Raw genomic sequence first — 18,249 nt, 5'->3', positions numbered from 1 at the left:
CAGGGTGAGAGAGGGTGCCCCCCCCCCCCAGAATGATTTGGGCTGACTGTTACCCCGAGGGTGATTATAGGGTATCACAGCTGCCGCCCAGCAATTACCCCCCCTCCCCCTCTTTTAGCCACAGCGGGACTAGGCTCTGTGAGCCAGCGAGCCGGATTACCCCCCCCTGCGCCCCCCCCCGTTTTAGCCATGGCTGGACTGGGCTGTGAGCCGGGACAGACCCCAGGTGCAGAGGGTCAGCACAAAGAGACGGCAGGAGGGCAGTGTGTGTGAGCGCTGAGCGCTGAGCTCTGGCACAGCCATCACACACCTGCAGAGACGGGACCGGGCACTGGGGGGGCAGGCTAACGTGGAGGGGGTCAGGGAGGGGGTTGGGGGGTGTCTGGGGCACGGTGGGTTAGGGGGAAGTCAGGAGGGGCAGGGGGTGGTTAGGGGAGCAGGTTTAGGGGAGGCAGGGGGGCTTAAGGGCAGGGGGCACTTCAGGAGGAGTTGCACGACATCTGATGGATAGATGTTGTGTTGAAGAAGATGCTGGCACAAGTTCAGTCTAACAGCAATGTTTTTTTCTCATAAAAGTTTAACTTTAAAGATAAAGCGCAAATGTTGAAAACAGGTACTCGGATGCTATAATTTCAAAGATTTAAAAAGTATTCATGTTTACTGGTGTAAAAGACACGTGCATATCACACACCACAAAATAGCTTGCATCTATCACCATTCACTCCAAATAGGCTTGGCTTTGCGCCAAGCAAACACACACACACACACGCACACACACACACGCGCATACACAAACACAAATAGTGGGGCATGCTCCTGCTGAAGTTAAATGAAGTCTTTAAGATGAAGTGATTTCCCCATCAATTCCACCTCCCTCCCCCTGCTTCATACACCTTATCAGATCCTGTAATTATGTCACAGATGCGTCCTCTGCTGCTTGCAGAATGGATGATTGGCACAGACCGCACACTTGCCAGTACAGTAGTAGTAATTGTTCTATGGAGTTCTCTATAAATCCTCCACCGTGCCAGCCTGTTAAAACAAGTTCTCGCGCTTGGAGACGGGTTCACGTTTCAGTCTTTAAATTTGCTTTTGGCCTGTGATTAATTGAACGCTTGATGCTTTAATAACAGATTTGTGCGGTTTGCAGACTCTCTGTGCTGCTGGATCGCTCCAGACGTTGTGTAAGCATTCAGCTGAGGTGAACGAGCAGCGGTCTTACGGTAGGGAGCGATCCAGGCCGCTGCAAAGGAGACTCTCACATGACTGCGCAGTCTATAGGGGTAAATCTGCGGACAAAAGGTAAGACATCAAAGGGTCTGCGTGATGAAGCTACACAAAGAGGAGTGACTCTGTGTTCCACAGGAGATGAGAAAGTCATTGGTTGTCACAAAAAAACTCTTGTTTTCCTGGGTCAGGATAAATTAAGAAGAATAACAGTCTAGTTTACATTTACCTTCAGAGGACGTTAAGCAATGAAGTAGGGTCCACTCGTCTGCATTAGAATTCTCACTGGCAGTTGGTGGAGCCAAGATCCAGTTCTAGAATCCTTTTTTTGGTCTGTGTTCGGAATGGTCAGTAATTACATCACAACCTGAGCCACGCCCTTCCTCTTGGCAGGAGTAACCATGGTAGCCCTGGACTTCACAGGCAGTGAGTTGATTTCAAGTTGATTTTTGTTGCCAGAGGCTCTCCTCTCCACCCAGGGTCAGGCTCCTTAAGCTGAGACACACACACACACACTCTCTCACACATACACACACTCACACACACACACACCACACACCTCCCCCACCAAAACACACATTCTCACACACACACTCTCTCTCACACACACACACACACTTTCTCTCCCTCTCCACACACACACACACCTCTCTCCTCTCACACACACACACACACACACTTCTCTCTCTCTCTCTCCACCCACACACACACACACACTCTTCTCTTCACACACACACACCCACACACACACACACACACACATCCCGTCACAGACACACAAACACACACTCTCACACACACACACACACACTCTCTCTCTCACACACACACACTCGCACACACACACACTCTCTCACACACACACACACACACACACACAGGGCTGTCACCTGGCTCGGCTCCCCTTTGATCCTCCTGACTGCGAGGCCCACCTGCTTCCGCGCGGCGCGGTTTCCTTTCTCTAGCGCTCGATTGTTTCCCCGGGCGGCAGCCAGCACCAACCACAGCCCCCGCTGCAGATAGATAGACAGACCTGACTGCCCCTGAAAGGACACGCAGACAGGAGACAAAACAACGTGAACGAGAGGTGGAACGAGGGGAAGGTTGTGCACAGGGAGGAGAATAGGCTGGGGTTCACATCTTAATGACGTTTTGGGGTTAGGGTTAAGAGCAGGTACTTATCGGGCCGTTTCTATCTGAGGAGACAAAACACACTCCTCATGCGTGAGAGCCTTTTCTCTCTTTACATTACATTACATTACAGGCGTTTAGCAGACGCTCTTACCCAGAGCGACTTACACAACTTTTACACAGCATTTTACATTGTATCCATTTATACAGCTGGATTTATACTGAAGCAATGCAGGTTAAGTATCTTGCTCAAGGGTACTACCTGGGAATCAAACCTATGACCAGTTCCTTACCCATTATACTGCACTGCTGGCTGAACAGAGCTGATGTTAAGGCTGGGGTTTTCTGAAGGAGAGTTGGATGAGTAAACAGAGAGGAGTGATGAAGGCCTACCCGTCCCCAGCCCGGGTCCCGACCGTATCTAGCCTTTAGATCATAGCCTGAGAGACCTGGGTTTCGTTCATAATTACACCTGTCTGGTGTCCTCTGAAACGCAGATACCTGCCAAGGTGCTTTGAAGCTGGGGAGCTTTTAAAGGCAAGGCTGGGGCTTCTTCTGTGCTGACGGGGCCTTTAGTGCTTTCCTCAAACCTCAGCGTCTGTTTGTGGTTTTTTTGGGGGGGCACCACCGCTGATGGGTGTAAGGAGGCTCCATCCAGGCAGGGCCGATCTGGACGCGATGGAGGAGATTTGCTCTAAGCCCCCCACCCCCCCCCCCACCACCATGACTGTCTCTGTTTACCCTCCCGCTTGAAGTGGTGAGCGAGCCTTTAATGCCTGAGCTTACTGCGCCCCACCACGCAAGCCTGCCTCAATCCCACAATGCACCTCTGCCCTCTGATGCTACTGTAACGGTCTGAAGGCTGACCCAGTGCCACATCGGTCAGACCCTCTTTCTGGCTAGTGCGGCTCTCAGTGCGTGACTATGCCGGGGGGGGTCAAATGGGGAGGGCGTTTACATCCCGGCCCTCGCACGGCATTCTGGGAACACTGCTGCATTGTCCCGGCGGTGTTTGGCTGAACGCTGTGCTGTTGTCGGGACGTTCCAGACACTGGGGTTACACGGTGTCACCCAAGGGTACGCCGATCGCAGCGGGAACAAGCGAGGGGCCCCAGGTGAGGGGCCCCAGGTGAGGGGGCCCAGGTGAGGGGGCCCAGGTGAGAGGCCCCAGGTGAGGGGCCCCAGGTGAGGGGGCCCAGGTGAGGGCAGGTAGGGGATAAAGAGGGAGATTAATGTGTAGGGGAGTTCCCCTCCGTGCTTATAGCGCTGTGCACCTATAGCTGCTTACTCAGCTGGGATAATGCACCTCTGCTCTAGGACCGCAGTGCATTGTGGTTAGGGAACTTGGCTCGTGACCAGGGCATCGGAGGTTCAATTTCAGACGCTGTTGTTTTGCTCTTGAACAAGCTAGTGAGCTTAAATTGATGTACTGCCTGAATCTCTTCAGTAAAGACCCAGCTGTAAACACGAGTATGTCTGCTGTCATGTGTGAGTCACCCTGTGTAAAGGTATCTGCTAAGCACGTACCTGATAATACAAAGCCGCTCCATACAGGTTACACTTACACAGATAATGATCTTTAGAGTGCCTTAATGGGGAATTTTTTTTTTTTTTTGTGGCAATTTTTCTCTTTCATTTCAGCCAGTGTGTGATTACAGAGATTTGTTTGTGTGGGAAGAGTAGACGTTGACGGCTCTTTAACCCGCTTTTAACGGGGTTGCGGGTTCGAGTCCTGCGGTGCTGGGTCTGTGCTGCAGGTCAGCAGGGCTGTACTGAGAGCTGGTACAGGACAGCGCTGCTCTCAAACAGGGGAGGGGAAACCCCCCCCCCGTGTTCCTTACATCTGAGGAGGGCTGGGAAAGAGAGATGAGGAAAAAAAACTGTGTGAAACTCACCTTGCTCCTGCCCCCCTCCCCTCAGCTGCCCCCCCCCTCCCTACCTTTCGTCACTCAGAAACCCCTCCCCTCCCCAGCTGACTGATTCTCATTTAAATGGCTGCTGGGACTGGGCTCGTGTCCCATCCTGAGTGAAGCTTCACTGCCTCCCTCTCGCTCTCTCGCTCGACACGCCGGAGAGGGTCGGTAAAAAAAGAGCTCAGCTGTCACTGGCACGTCTGGGGGGGGGGGAAAGGAGGGGGGGGGGGCAAACCAAACCTGGACTTTGGAAGAAAAATGTCACACCTGAAAAAAGAAAAGAGAATCAGCTGCTTTGGCCCGTGCGTGAGGCGTTTCCCTAGAAACCGCAGGAACAGACAGCGGAAAATGCCGGCTGATTTGTGGCTGGCTGAACCCGAGGCTCGGAGGCTCAGTTAATCATTAGGGCAGACGGGGTACACAAAAACCCGGCAAACAGCAAACAGTAAACACCTCAGCCGGAGGCTCCACGGGACGAGTTTGGGCCGAGCTCTGCCGCCTTTTCGTGCGGGACGTGGGACGCTGTCCTGTTTTTTTTTTTTTGTTTTTTTTTTGGGAGATGTTTGTCCTCTTCTGTCCTGGAGTTCATCTGTAGGCTGGGACACGCGCTGCTGAGGGAACCCCCACTATCCCCCCACCCCACCTGGAAATCAGGGTCTCTGTCCCGCTGGAGAGGTGTGTGAGCGCTCCGTTGGAGATGAGTTTCGGGGTGAGTTTCGGCACGTTTCCGGGACGGTCGGGGTTTCGGTGAATGGACCGGCGCCAGAGGGACCCCTGATGTCCACGCTGCTGGTGGCCGGGCTGCTCCTCCTCCTCCCTGGGGTCGGCTGGGGCTCGGCGTCGCCATGGAGACCCTGCACAGGTGCGCTGCCCTGCTCTCGCTAACAGCTCTCACCTGCACACAGGTGTACGGCACTGCACATGTCTGACTGATATACAGCACTGCACACCTGTCACTCACAGATATACAGCACTGCACACCTGTCACTCACAGATATACAGCACTGCACACCTGTCACTCACAGATATACAGCACTGCACACCTGTCACTCACAGATTTACAGCACTGCACACCTGTCACTCACAGATATACAGCACTGCACAGCTGTCACTCACTGATATACAGCACTGCACACCTGTCACTCACAGATATACAGCACTGCACACCTGTCACTCACAGATATACAGCACTGCACAGCTGTGACTGATATACAGCACTGCACAGCTGTCAATCACAGATATACAGCACTGCACAGCTGTCACTCACAGATATACAGCACTGCACACCTGTCACTCACAGATATACAGCACTGCACACCTGTCACTCACAGATATGCAGCACTGCACACCTGTCACTCACAGATATACAGCACTGCACACCTGTCACTCACAGATATACAGCACTGCACAGCTGTCACTCACAGATATACAGCACTGCACAGCTGTCACTCACAGATATACAGCACTGCACACCTGTCACTCACAGATATACAGCACTGCACAGCTGTCACTCACAGATATACAGCACTGCACACCTGTGACTCAGGCAGTGCATCAGGTATCTTTCACTCATAGATGCGGAGCGCACAGTGTCTTTGACTCCTGAGGCATATACAGCACAGATACACAGAACTCTGCATCTCTGACTGACAGATATAATAATTCACCGGGCGACTTACAACACTGCCTCTCTAATCCACAAATACACAGCACTTAGATTCAGTTGTCGCCAAATACAGAGCGCTCTGTGTTATTCACTTGCTCATAAATGTGCACAGCTCGGCATCTTTAACCCATTCACTCTCTGGACATCTGCTCCATGTAGGACTACAGCAGTATAAGAGCTCACCATCAGGTCTGGGGTCAGATATGGCTGTAGGCATTCTTGGACTTAATGTCGTACCATTGACAAATATTAAATAATCTCTAAACATAACCCTTTCCTGCGGAGGGGCAATGTATTGGTTGTTACTGGTTGCTTTAATTGTATTTATTCTTTTGTCAAATTAAGAGGAAGAAGCTTTTATGATTTGTTCTTGTACACCAGCCGTGATGCACCTGGCCATGCACCAGAGCGAAATCGTTCACTCTCAGAAAATGGCTTTTATTTTAGTATGGAGGATGTGGGTATAAATTACAGGAGCTGTCCAGGACAGATGTGTTATACGTTTCCATTTTTTTTACGACTTCAGTGTGAATTAAAGTAGGGAAACCTGCCAAAAAAAAAAAAAGTTAGATACTAGCGTGACTTACTTTGAGATAAAAGGTGCCCCTCCAAAAACAAGCTGGAGTTTAATCAGCTGAATGTTGCTTCAGTAGCAAATGCACCAATGAAAATGAAAAAAACCACAGACTTAATACACAGACCCGAGCTCATGCAGGTGCAACATGAAGCAACAAAAAAAAAAAAAAAAAAACGGGGAAGAAAAAAGGAGTATTTTTGTATTTTTGTAGCGAGTCGCGGCCTGCGCTTTTCATGTAAAGTGCAAAAGAGAGACGGCCTCAGCTCGCGAGTCAAGTCTGCGATGATTACAGGCCGAGCGCTAAAATTGCCGGGAGACGCAATGAAAGGTTTCACCGCTGACCTAATGGAGCTGAACCTGAGATGCGTTGCGTTTTCGCAAAAAAATGCCTTTTGAAAAAAAAGCCCGGCCCTGTTTTTAACTGCGCGTCTCTGTCACGGCAACCGGCATTTTCAAACCCGGCAATCCCTGACATCATGGCGATTATTAAGGGATGGATTGTGTGTAGACTGCAGGCTAAGTCACGCTACTCAGTGGTGAAAATTAAAGGATCGCCAGTTCTGTTTTTTTGCCTCTAGACTGTCGCTGAGGCCTCCTGGCCAATCAGAAGTCCCGACCTGATTTGTCTCTGTCGGGTTCAAGAGGAAGATCATCGGTTATCGCGAAATGAACAGGGACTTGCGGCTCCTGTATATCTGCGGCTGCGGATGTACGGGAGAACAGAATTTGATTTTGTGAACTTAATTCTGCCATGTTTTACGCGTTTTTCAGTCATTGCACAAAATTATGGGCTCAGCAAACATTCACATGTGTTAATTTCAAGAAAGAGTTATTATACACATTGGCATTGTGATTTGACTCTGGTACAGTACATAACAATACATTTATAAATTAATAAAATAAAACGAATAGATTTCCAAGCCTTATTTAGGAAAAAATTATTTTAACTTTTTTTAGTGCCCCTTTAACCTGAAAAGTCATAAATGAGTGAATCAAGTAGTGGCCCTTTGAGGTGCACTATTGGATCGAGGTTTGTCTCAGTACTTATAAAGGGCATGATTAAAACACAAGCACACGCATGCACACACATACACACTCACTCACACACTCACACACACACATACACACTCACACACACACACACAAATGCATACATTCACACACGCATGCACACGCACACACACACACAAATGCATACATTCACACACGCATGCACACGCACACACACACAAGCATGCACACACTCACGCACATAAATGCACACACACATGCATACACACATGCACACACGCACACACATTCCATTCCTATGTGGGTTATATTCCATAGGTTAAGAATATTTCTGCATCTACTCTTAAGTGTCTTTTTGAGAAAATACACTTAAGAGTAAAGTTTGGGTTATTTTCCATTGCACCATATCGCTGCTGACATATTTTGACAAGAATGTAACTGCTTTTAAATAAACTCTTCTGCTTTGTTGACCCCTTTCCACCTTTGAAACTCAATCCTTATGGACTTTTAAGTACTTTACCTCACCCACAACATCCCTCTTGAATTTTTCTAAAGCAAAAGAAAAATAAACATTATAAAATTGCAGCCAGTCATTCCAATGCGACCTCTCAATAATACACAGTCATGCATGTCTGAAAATAAAGCAAAACAAAAATTAATCCAAAAGGATCTTCCCAACAAAATTAATGTAGGATAAATGTTGCATAAAAACACAATAAGGGGCGCATTCAGTTTAACCCTTGTGATCAGGGGGCCATTCGTTTTCATTAATTTCACTTAACTCTTGATGATGTGTGATTAGAAAATGCAGTACTTGCTTAAATTCACTTCTGTAAATTAAGAACTAGTCATCAGCGCAGTATACTGATTTTATTTGTTTTTTCTGATATTAGGACATTTTATTGGCCTGAGGACATGTTTGCATTGAATTTAAATGTACATTTGCTTTATACGAGCATACATCTTTTACAGGCAACAGATCATCTTCTCATTTATCTGATTTTTTTTATATCGCTCTCTCTTTTTCTCTCTTTCTCCCTTCTTCGGTTATTATGGGTTTTGGCGTTTGAAACTGCCCGTGGCTAAAACACTGCCACATCTGAACATTGTATAACACAATGCATCATGTTTATTTGTGTAGGTCCCTGTAAAATAAATAAATATTTAATAACTATTTTAATACAAACAGGGAATATACTCCATTTACACATCATTGCAGAGGTTAGGTACCGTGTGGCTTCTGTTTAGAAAATAAATAATTTTGACAGAATCCAGAACTCAAAAAAAAAAGGTTGTTTTCAGTCAATTTAAGAGCAGGCCTTTCGAATTCTGCAGCCTGACAAAAGTTTATTCAGTTTCTTTTGTTTATCAGACCTTCACTAAGATAGATGAGATTTTTTATGAAATTATTTTTAATCTAAGATATCTGTTTATGTGACATTTGCCACCTAGAACCAATACCAACTCACCCTTTGATTGGGTAACACACCTGTCAAACTGCACCCCCCCCCCCCCTCCCACCCCCCCATTTCAAAACAGATCAGTTTTCAAAAGCAGGTGCTGAAGAGCAAGGGGCCTCCCGCTTTATTTACCCATAATGCACTCCTTTCAGGTTCATACGCCCATTATTAAAGCGCATTCATCTGAAGCAGAGATCAAAATGTGATAGCCGTGGAAATATGAATTCATAACACGATATTCATAAATAAACGGGCGCATATCATGCTACAGAGAGCCTCGAGGCCAGGCACACACATCTCTGCTTCTGTGTGTCAGCTGGGAAGTTTTCCAAACATAAAACATTGATCTGCAATGAGGACGACCACATCCCAGCACCCGATTCTCTGATTTAAATCTCCCCAAAAAAATGTTCCCCTGCTTCCCTTTAATTCAGTCTGTTTTAAATAGCTGCTGATTTGCATTTTTAGATGGGTTACTGAGACAAGCTATTAAATAGCAGCAATATAGATAGGCGATCTGTGGTAGAGAGCACTTCCAACTTTACGTCCAGGTGTTTAGTGTAACGTTTCCCCCTTCAGCATTACATAATAAAAGTCTTGTAGGAAGTGAATATTTTCTGCATTGCTAATGAGCCTATGTTGTGTCCTCACTGGGCTCTCACGCTCCACTCTTGCAGATCTGTTGCCGCTCGACTTCCTGTCCCTGGTTCTTCCCAAGGGTGGGGAGGCCCTGATGGGGGTGCGCATGGTTCAGGACGGGGGGGCCCGGGGGCTGCGTTTCACTGGGCCCCCCCGAGCGCTCAGCTTCCCCGCCTCTCAGCTCTTCATCAACTGCGAGTTCTTCCCTCAGGAGTTCTCCATCGTGGTCACGCTGAAAGTGGCCCGTGTGGCCCCTAAGGTGAGACAGAAGGCACGGAGGACAGGCCTCAGACAATTCAACTGCGACCGACGTGATTATGACATCACACAGAGAACACCTGCGGAGCACACACCCTGGGGGGATACCCCAGATCTCACTTATTGTCACCATTATGACATCACACAGAGAGCACCTGCAGAACACACCATGGGGAATAGCCCAGAGCACACTTAACAGTCACCGTTATGACATCACACAGAGAACACCTGCGAAACACACCATGGGGAATAGCCCAGAGCACACTTAACAGTCACCATTATGACATCACACAGAGAGCCCCTGCGGAACACATCATGGGGAATAGCCCAGAGCATGCTTAACAGTCACCATTATGACATCACACAGAAAGCCCCTAAGGAACACACCATGGGGAATAGCCCAGAGCACACTTAACAGTCACCGTTATGACATCACACAGAGAGCACCTGCGGAACACACGGTGGGGAATAATCCAGAGCCTGCATTATGACCTCACATGCGGAACACCACATAAAGGCCACATAATTCCACAAGAGAGCTGAAACAGGTGTGAGGATTTATTCTTGCTGTTGGCGGCTGGAAGCTTGCACATCTGGCTTGTTATTTGGTGGAACTACTGCAGCAGTAACCTGAGAAAACCTGCCCGATCTCTCTTTCAAACAAACCTTACCTGTCCCTCCTCTCTCTCTCTCTCTCCTCTCTCTCTCTCTCTCTCTCTCTCTCTCTCAGAAGAGCGAGTACATCTTCTCTCTGGTGGAGGAGGACACAGAGCGGATGCTCATGGGCCTGCGCTTCTCTCAGGACCGGCTCCACTTCCTGTTCCTGGGCCCGGGAGGGTGGGAGCGGCTGGCCTTCCGGTCCGTGCGGCTCGCCGACGGCCGCTGGCACACCCTGGTGCTGGCGGTGAGCGGGCCGTACGCCACCCTCACCCTGGACTGCGGGATGCCCCTGGACCTGTGAGTCACTACAGCGGGGGGTCAAAGGGGACAGGGGTCTGCACCCCAAAACTCAGCCTCCCGTCTCTGATCCACCAACACCAGCCATTGTATGAGTAACTAGTCCACCGACACCAGCCATTGTATTAGTAACTAATCTACCAACACCAGCCATTGTATTAGTAACTAATCCACCAACACCAGCCATTGTATTAGTAACTAGTCCACCAACACCAGCCATTGTATTAGTAACTAGTCCACCGACACCAGCCATTGTATTAGTAACTAGTCCACCAACACCAGCCATTGTATTAGTAACTAGTCCACCCACACCAGCCATTGTATTAGTAACTAGTTCACCAACACCAGCCATTGTATTAGTAACTAGTCCACCAACACCAGCCATTGTATTAGTAACTAATCCACCAACACCAGCCATTGTATTAGTAACTAGTCCACCAACACCAGCCATTGTATTAGTAACTAGTCCACCAACACCAGCCATTGTATTAGTAACTAGTCCACCAACACCAGCCATTGTATTAGTAACTAATCCACCAACACCAGCCATTGTATTAGTAACTAGTCCACCAACACCAGCCATTGTATTAGTAACTAGTCCACCAACACCAGCCATTGTATTACTAACTAATCCACCAGCGACAGCCATTGTATTAGTAACTAGTCCACCCACACCAGCCATTGTATTAGTAACTAATCCACCAACACCAGTCAATCAGTATTACTAACTGGACATCCAAAGCGTGTTGACACAAATATGACAAATTGCACATGGCAGTTACTGTATGTTATCCTGTGGAGCAGTCATCGGTAGCTGAATGTACACAGATGTCATAGGGCAGGAACTCTGTGTTTAAATGCGTGACTGAGATGGTGGCGTTTTGTCTGACATGCAGGGCGAACGGGAAGCCATTCCCCTCCACGCTCAGCACCAAGGGCTCCAGGTTCTACGTGGGCAGCCGGAAGCGTTGGAAAGGCCTGTTCTCCGTAAGACGCCGTTCATTTTGAACCAGCAGTGGCAGCTTCTGCTAATGCTGAAGCCCGGCGAAATATTGCACGTTTCTAACACTAGCTCCAGACGCTAGCTCATGTTTCAAAGGTGGCTTATTCTCTGTCTGAACCGTAGACTGTATAGGTCTGAACAAACACACCGCGTGAGGCTGAATTAGACGTTTTTGAAGACGCAGAGAGGATCTCCCCGCCGACGAGCCGCTCTCTGTTGCAGGGGCTGATGCAGCAGCTGGTTCTGTTGCCCGGGTCCGACGCCGCCCCGCGCATTTGCCCCTCCTCGAACCCCAGGCTCGCCGTCCTCTCCGTGCCCCAGGCCCTGCTGCAACTGCCAATCAAATCGCCCGGGACCGAAGCCCTAATCTACCCTTACGGTGAACATGGGGGGAACGGGGTATTTTTAAATTCGTTTTATGCGCTGAAGGATATGCCTAAGGACAAGTTTAAAATGTGATTATTAACGTTCAGAGGAGATTTCCTGTTGCGCTGAAAACTCCCATTGCAGAAATGGAATGTATGGCAACATATTGACACAAAATACATTATCAGGATCAGAAAAGTATTACATTTCAGCAAAACATAGCAGTTGGCAGGATCGGACCAGCCTGGACATTAACTTTTAAAAAAAAAAAAGAAAAGAAAAACAGGCAGTATAGTCTTTCCTGTTTTTAGGAGAGTGCTTCAGGTGCGCTCTTATTTTGGGGTTGGGGGGGGGAGGGGTGTTTGTTTGAGGTGTAAACATTGTGCTGTGATGGTACGGGCATGTGAGCTGCCTGACCCTGGATTTGGACCGCTAGGTCACTGACAGTGATCGAGAGCCCTGTGTTACACATGCCTCTGCAGCACCAGGGCCCAGCGCGGCTTCAGGTTCAAGCCCAAGTTGTTATTTTCTACCCTGAGCTTGGGGTCAAAGAGTTTGCGGAGGGTTGTTGAGGTACGTTACAGCAGGGGTCCCCAATCTTATCAGAAGAGGGCCAGTGTGGGTTCCGATTTTTATTTCAGCCCAGCACTAGCACACCTGATTCTACTCATCAAGGTCTTGATTGAAGGCCATGACTGGTTCATTTGTTAAATCAGGCGTGGTAGTGATGGGCTAAAACATAAACCGGCTCTTTTTAAATAAGATCGGCAACCCTTGCACTGAAGTGTGAACGAATGGATGTCTGTCCGTCAGACTGAAGAGTGTAACTCTGAAAGCTGTTGAGCCTGCCGCGATCAAACAGAAGACATTTGGCTGATGAATTTTTCACCCTTTTGATTTATACATTGATGTGCCCTTCTGAAAGAAGTGTACTTACTTTATTATCCAAACTCTTTAAAAATTAAGTACTTTGCACTTTGGGGGGGAAAAAGAATCTAATTAAAACACTTAGTGGTGAAGTAAGCTGCCTTTGCTATCTAATGAATATTAAACCTGTCTCTGTTCTGCCAGAGAATCATTTTTAATTATAAATACTTAAATGTGGTTTGGCAAGCTTAATGATCTTGGCAGTTCTGTCTGTCCTTAGTTTAGGGTGCAGTTTCTCATTGATGGGTGCAGTTTATCATGGCAACTGGCCATTAAGATAAGACACAAATAATAACTTGGCCTAGCATGTGCTCCAGGTTGAACTGTAGGTTGTTTGAAGAATAATCTTTTTTTTTTCCTTTTCTAGAATGACAAGCATTCCAACTAATTACCAAAATGTTTTTCTTTAACCCTTTAAGGAGCCAGATCACAAATTCTGTATGTGATTAGAATGCTGTTAAATTAACACTCTAATGATGCTGTCATAATCACTACTGGAAATTCAAAGAAATGGAGTTCCAGAATACTGACTTAGCATTTTGAAGAAAAAAAAAACCATTCCGAATAACCTACTCTTCAAAGGGTTAATTTCAGAATAATTACACGAACAGCACAAAACTACACTTTACCCAGTGAAGAGAGGGTAACAATGCCTCTTGGGTAGTAATGAGTGAAATGTTCACCCCGACATCCTCTTAAAGTTACTTAAACTGCGTCTGTCCTTCACAGAGGCTGATTTGCGCGTGACCCTGGGGACGCAGCCTCTTTGCGGGAAAACGGAGCTGGGCCAGCTGTGGTTTGACACCCTAAAGAGGGGCCTATTCCTGTGTGACGGCGGGGCCTGGGTCTCCATGCTGCAAGGTGAGCCCACGTCTTTTTTTCCGTCACGCGGCTCTCCCTAATGCCGCATTCCCGTTGCTCCGACCGCATTCTCATTTTCCGTCGGTGTCACCACGCAGCGCGCCTTTCCGTCTATTTCTGATCCGCCGCTAATTGCCGCAAGTAAACCCGAACTCGCGACACCAAATAATAAAAAAATAAAAAAATTAAAATAAATAAATAAATAAAAAACCCGAACGCGCAGCACGATACTCAACGAATAAACGCGTCTGGATAATACTGTACGGTAACTGGGCGTTGCTGTTTAATAACTCGCTGAAAATGCGTCCAGAAAAGCATAAACGAGAGACCTGCGCTTTGCACTTTCAGAGAAAGAGCGGCTGGACTACGTGGAGGATTACCAGGACCTCTACACCAACTCCGAGACGTTCGACGTGGAGGTTTTCCAGATCCCCTCCGTCGGCCTATTCGTCGCGACCGCAAACCGCGATTCTAAGCGGGGATCCGGGATTTACAAGTGGAGCGACGGGAAGCTGGAGCCGTACCAGAACATCAGCACCTGGGAAGCGATGGCCTGGAAGTACTTCACCGTGGACAAGAAGGTCAGGTCGCGCCGACGCGGGTCGTGATTACAGATGTACAGAAATGGATGTTTCTAAGGGCTGGGAGTCTGTGGCTTTTGTGGTTATTTCTGTGGGGAACCCTGAAAAGTGGCGAACTCTCGGTGCTGTATAGGTATGGGGCATGCCGCCCCGCCAAGCAGTAACTTGTGTTTACACTGTGTTGCTCTGCACTGGATGTGACCCTTAATAAACTGTTCATTTCATGCCCATATCCGAATCTTTTTTTAAAAAAAGAGCTTTAGTTCTGGATCTGTACAGTGAGTCAACAAAAACAGTTGTTCTCTTGCTATTATGAGGCATTGTAACCGACGGTTAGACGAAAGACAGCACATCAAGTTTTCAAAAGCCGACGTCGACGGTAAACAGAAAGGAACATCTTTTGATGTTCCGCCTTGGGAAAGAGGCGCCTCACATTTGCAGCTCGTGTGTTAATGTTGCAAATCACAGGAATTTAGTCAATCTGTTAGATTCATAATTTATTAGGCTACATCTTCCTTTCTTACCTTTGCAATTTCAATCTGATTAGAATAATAAATTTACACCTTAGGCTACAGGCTTTCCGTTTTCTGTTCATTTCTATATTGTACTATAATTATATATTTTTTAACTTAAAATTCATGTCACCAGATATTATTGAGCTTTCCCCCTGAATTAACTTATCTCCTTTTACCTGAGAACTGGAGGAATTTGCAGTTTTTTTCCTCTTCAGGGACCCTGTAATAATAATAATAATAAACAGGTGAAGAAAAAAGGTAAGGAGAGGTTAACTTCACATAGGTGTGGTCCGGATTTGGTTTCTCATCAGAAGTTTTTGGTGGTGGCCAATTCTCGGGGGAAGAGGGCGGGGGACCGGGAGCTGTCTGTCATCTACAAGTGGAGCCCGAGGAAGCTGAGGTTCCTGCAGTACCAGTCGCTGGAGACCCACAGCGCCCGCGACTGGGAGGCCTTCCACATCCAGGGGGAGCACTTCCTCGCCGTGGCCAATCACAGACAAGGTACAGGCGGTATACACGCGCAACAACCGTTTCCCATGTTAGGGTAAGTAGGGGCTGTCCAACCCTGTTCCTATGGGGCGACATAGCTCAGGAGGTAAGAGCGGTTGTCTGGCAGTCGGAGGGTTGCCGGTTCAATCCCTGCCCTGGGCGTGTCGAAGTGTCCCTGAGCAAGACACCTAACCCCTAACTGCTCTGGCAAATGAGAGGCATCAATTGTAAAGCGCTTTGGATAAAAGCGCTATATAAATGCAGTCCATTTACCGTTTACCATTTAGATCTACCATCCTGTAGGTTTTCACTTCAATCCTCATGAAGCACACCTCATTCAACAGCTGGAAGGTCTTGTCGAGCTGCTAATTGGTATCAGATCATCCCCTCAAGAGGCATTTCTCCGCAAAACAGGATGACAACATTCTGCTCATTCAAATCAACACGTGCCTGAAAGAGAAATGCTGTCACTCTTTGTCTTATTTTAAATATAACAAAAAAACGGATACAGGATGCAGGTTTGATTCTACAGCTTGTGTACCACTGAGCATGGTTAAAAACCCCAAATTGCTTCCATAAAATATTGGGCAGTACTGTCATAAGACTGTATAAGGTCTCATATACTAAGAAAGTTAGCATGTGTGAAACCTTTTAGCACATGCAAAACCAGTAACATGACCCATGATTGGTCATGGTATTTATTTTGCACCAATCAGTGGTTGTGTTATTAGTTTTGCACATGCTAAAGGCCTCAGTAAGTCAGTCCCTCTGTGTAATAATTCAAGCTGTGTAACGTGCCCTTTGTGCTTGCTACACACTTAAACGCACCAGTACGTGAAATAATGTGAAAGGCCAATAGAAACGCGTGCTGTTGCTCCGTGTTTTGTGTGAGGTAAGGTGAGATTTACTTTGATATCCCATCCCCCTGCGTCTCTTTTCACTGTCACCGAAGTGATCCCGTATCTTTATTTTTTTTTTTTTGTTGAATTGTTCAAAGCCTCACTGTCAAAATAAAGGAGGGGCTTTTTTTTCATCGGGCCGGCCTTTTAACGTCCCCAGGAGCGCGGGATGCACGCTAGCGCTAGCTAAAATTAGATCGTCTGGCGTTTGGGGAATAAAGCGCTGGGGAGCATGAAGGGGATCTGTGGTGTGGACAGGACAATACCACCTGCTGAATATACTGCACAGTCTACCCATTACATTACATTACAGGCATTTAGCACACGCTCTTATCCAGAGCGACTTACACAACTTTTACATGGCATTTACTTTACATCCATTTACACAGCTGGATATACTGTATACTGAAGTAATGCAGGTTAGGTACCTTGCTCAAGGGCGCAACGGCAGTGTCCTACCCGGGAATCGAACCCGTGACTTTTAGGTTACAAGGCCAGCTCCTTACCCTTTATACTACACTGCCGCCCCAAGGTGAACATGCTGTGAATCAACAGAAATTACAGTAAGACCAAAAATAATTTCCACGAGGCACCCAGGATGACAAACAGAGTAGCTTTTCCAAATTCCACTTGAAATTTTATTTATTTATTTATTTATTTATTTTCAGGAGACAACAACCACAACATCAACAGCGTGATCTACAAGTGGAACCCGGGCGCGAAGGCCTTCGAAGTGAACCAGACCATCCGGACCTCGGGGGCGTACGACTGGGAGTTCTTCACTGCGGGCCCCTACCACTTCCTGGCGGTGGCCAACACGTTCGACGGCGCGTCCACGCAGATCGAGTCCGCCGTCTACGTCTGGCTGGGCGGGACGTTCCAGCTCTTCCAGGCCATCACGGTGAGTCACGTGACACGAGTGGAGCCCGCCGATTGGATGGTACCTTTGCCGTCGCCGCCGTCTTCCTCCGTGCTGAGAATGAAGAACAGAGACATTACATTACAGGCATTTGGCAGACGCTCTTATCCAGAGCGACGTACAACAAAGTGTATAACCATAACCAGGAACAAGTATGACGAAACCCCTAGAGAGAAGTACCGGTCCAAGTGCAGGGAACAACCGCATAGTTCAACTTGGAAGAGAGCAAGACAACTGACAAACTTTTTTTTCATCACCCGATGACTCAATTCGGCAACCCTAGCATGCTTTTGCAGGGACAGACAGACAGAGACAGACAGAGATAGATATCTATGCTATAGAAATCAATGTATTCTGGCATCTGAAAATACTACCAAAACAAGGTATTGGATCTATATACGATGTAACTTGAATATCACCCGTGGGCTGGGAGTGGCACTGACAGGTGAACTTCGGTGAGACCTGGGGTGCAAGGGAGTCGAATCTCAGCCCATGTGTCCTGAATCCCCCTGCACTGCTGGAGGTGTGTGTGTGTGTGTGCGTGCGTGTGTGTGCGCATGTGTGTGCATGACGGTGTGTGGTGTGTGTCTGAGAGAGAGAGAGTGTGTGAAAGGAGGGTGGAATGTCTGCTGTGTTTCAAAAAAATTAAATGTCAAGAGTTGATGAAACTTAAAAAAAGCTTACTGTGTCAATATAAATTAAACACATGACTTAGTAAGAAAGGTATAATTAATTATGAAAAACAAGTTTAATCACTTTTCTGTGTGTACAAAATAGATTGTAATAGACATTCCAGCAACCACAGAGACATGAATAAGGACATTGTTGCGAGGGGAATTCCACAGCTGGA

The 18,249-nt window shown here is 47.4% G+C and overlaps 1 protein-coding gene and 1 long non-coding RNA gene across 3 annotated transcripts in view; one reads left to right on the top strand and one right to left on the bottom strand.

The window, feature by feature from the left end:
* The first annotated feature begins 4,054 nt into the window (after nucleotides 1-4,054).
* tspeara (thrombospondin-type laminin G domain and EAR repeats a) overlaps nucleotides 4,055-18,249 on the top strand; it is a 17,452-nt gene continuing 3,257 nt past the window's right edge. The window contains exons 1-9 of the mRNA XM_064309743.1: nucleotides 4,055-5,133; nucleotides 9,663-9,883; nucleotides 10,613-10,839; nucleotides 11,736-11,826; nucleotides 12,065-12,221; nucleotides 13,865-13,996; nucleotides 14,345-14,577; nucleotides 15,404-15,593; nucleotides 17,149-17,381. Of these exons, the coding sequence (XP_064165813.1) occupies nucleotides 5,049-5,133; nucleotides 9,663-9,883; nucleotides 10,613-10,839; nucleotides 11,736-11,826; nucleotides 12,065-12,221; nucleotides 13,865-13,996; nucleotides 14,345-14,577; nucleotides 15,404-15,593; nucleotides 17,149-17,381 (1,569 nt within the window). The 5' untranslated portion in view covers nucleotides 4,055-5,048. The remainder of the gene's footprint in view (nucleotides 5,134-9,662; nucleotides 9,884-10,612; nucleotides 10,840-11,735; nucleotides 11,827-12,064; nucleotides 12,222-13,864; nucleotides 13,997-14,344; nucleotides 14,578-15,403; nucleotides 15,594-17,148; nucleotides 17,382-18,249) is intronic.
* Nucleotides 17,118-18,249, bottom strand: part of LOC135240366 (uncharacterized) — a 5,971-nt gene continuing 4,839 nt past the window's right edge. For both annotated transcript variants that reach the window (XR_010325660.1, XR_010325659.1), the window contains exon 2: nucleotides 17,118-17,453. This is a non-coding gene — a long non-coding RNA (uncharacterized LOC135240366). The remainder of the gene's footprint in view (nucleotides 17,454-18,249) is intronic.

The sequence above is a fragment of the Anguilla rostrata genome, chromosome 15 (assembly GCF_018555375.3).
Source record: "Anguilla rostrata isolate EN2019 chromosome 15, ASM1855537v3, whole genome shotgun sequence".
NCBI lineage: Eukaryota > Metazoa > Chordata > Actinopteri > Anguilliformes > Anguillidae > Anguilla > Anguilla rostrata.
The sequence above is the reverse complement of the archived record's forward strand: the minus strand, read 5'-3'. Positions and strand labels throughout refer to the sequence as shown.